General features: G+C 29.1%; 1 protein-coding gene across 1 annotated transcript; it reads left to right on the forward strand.

Moving 5' to 3' along the window:
* Nucleotides 1-136: 136 nt before the first annotated feature.
* LOC105456978 (ATP-binding cassette sub-family A member 9-like) lies at nucleotides 137-1,397 on the forward strand (the record flags this gene model as incomplete). Its single annotated transcript, XM_011701365.1, has 5 exons — nucleotides 137-295; nucleotides 375-615; nucleotides 710-877; nucleotides 972-1,162; nucleotides 1,236-1,397. Coding segments are annotated over 5 exons (921 nt in total), but the record flags the coding sequence as incomplete, so codon positions are not given.
* Nucleotides 1,398-1,406: the final 9 nt, after the last annotated feature.

Here is a 1,406-nt window from a genome sequence, read left to right on the forward strand (position 1 = left end):
TAATAATTTTATTATCAAAGCCAGTTTTAAAAAATATGGATATTTATAAATATGTAAGAACAGACTACTGGATAACATATCATATCTGTGATACGACGGAATTATTTTATATTATTTTCTGATATTTATTTTTCAGATGTCAATACAACAAATGCCTGATCCACCGTGTATCAAAATGGACGAGGCTGATACAAAGTTACGTACAGAAATTGCTACATACGCAGTTATGGCTTTTATAATTCCACTTTGCATCGAAGTCAGCTATTCAACGAACGAGAAGTTCATTGGTGTAAATGTTAGTACAGTATTCTTCCTTTTTACGTTATGTGTGTTTTTAATTACTGAAAGATATTTATTTGGTTTATTATTTTCAGGTTTTAATGGCAATGAACGGAGTCAAAGTAGTATATAACTTATTTAGCTGGTTAATTACAGGAATATTGTTTAGCACAATTTACATAGTACCAACAATTATAATATTGAAGAATACTTTTTCTCATAATGTCGTGGCCTACTTGGAATATGGAAATGGATTTATATTTTGGCTCTTAATCACTACACATGTCATTCATCTTATAACATTTGGCATGCATGTTGCAGCATATTTCTCAAAACGTAAATATCTTTTTGTAAAAAATAAATAATAATTAAATAAATAATGAATAATTTGTTTAAATGCATAAATTATATGCTCAATATCTCTTTATAGCACAATTTGTGACAAGTGTCTTAACCATTGTTTATACGGCGGCAGTTTTATTTTATACGAACATGACAAACCAAGGAGCTTTTGGCGTTATACCATATTTTAGTATAATATTTCCAAATATTATGCTTTCTAGACTTTTTGAAGAAACAAATGCTTATGAAAGTAAATGTAAGTAATAAGTTCCAAATTATGTTAATTATATGAATAATTTAACAAAAATCTTTAAAGGATTGTGTGAATATATTGTCTTTTTTTTCTTTAGTGATTGGCATTCAATGGAGCAATTTTTTTATTTCTGGGCGACCAGAACATTATGGTATTATAGGAAGTCCAGGTTTTATATTTCTTTTTTCAATCTTGGGTGCTACGATACATTTTACACTTGCAGTATATATAAATGCTGTACTTCCTGGAAAATATGGAGTCCGAAAGAATCCATTATATTTTTTGAAGGCACGTATTATAAATAGCATTCAAGAAAAATGCTATTTGTGTTGTGAGATGTAATGTTTTTATTATATTTTAGTGTCTGAGGAAGAATAAAGTAGCTCTTGATGAAGAAGCTACTGAATTTGATTACGATAAGGCTAACGAAGACTTTGAACCGGTATTAGGTGGTGCACTTACACCTGGAATACAAATACGTGATCTTAAAAAGTCTTATACAATGAGCTGGTTACGAAACTCTGTAAGTTTA

The sequence above is a fragment of the Wasmannia auropunctata genome, unplaced genomic scaffold, assembly GCF_000956235.1.
Source record: "Wasmannia auropunctata unplaced genomic scaffold, wasmannia.A_1.0 LD335445.1, whole genome shotgun sequence".
In the NCBI taxonomy this organism is placed as follows: domain Eukaryota; kingdom Metazoa; phylum Arthropoda; class Insecta; order Hymenoptera; family Formicidae; genus Wasmannia; species Wasmannia auropunctata.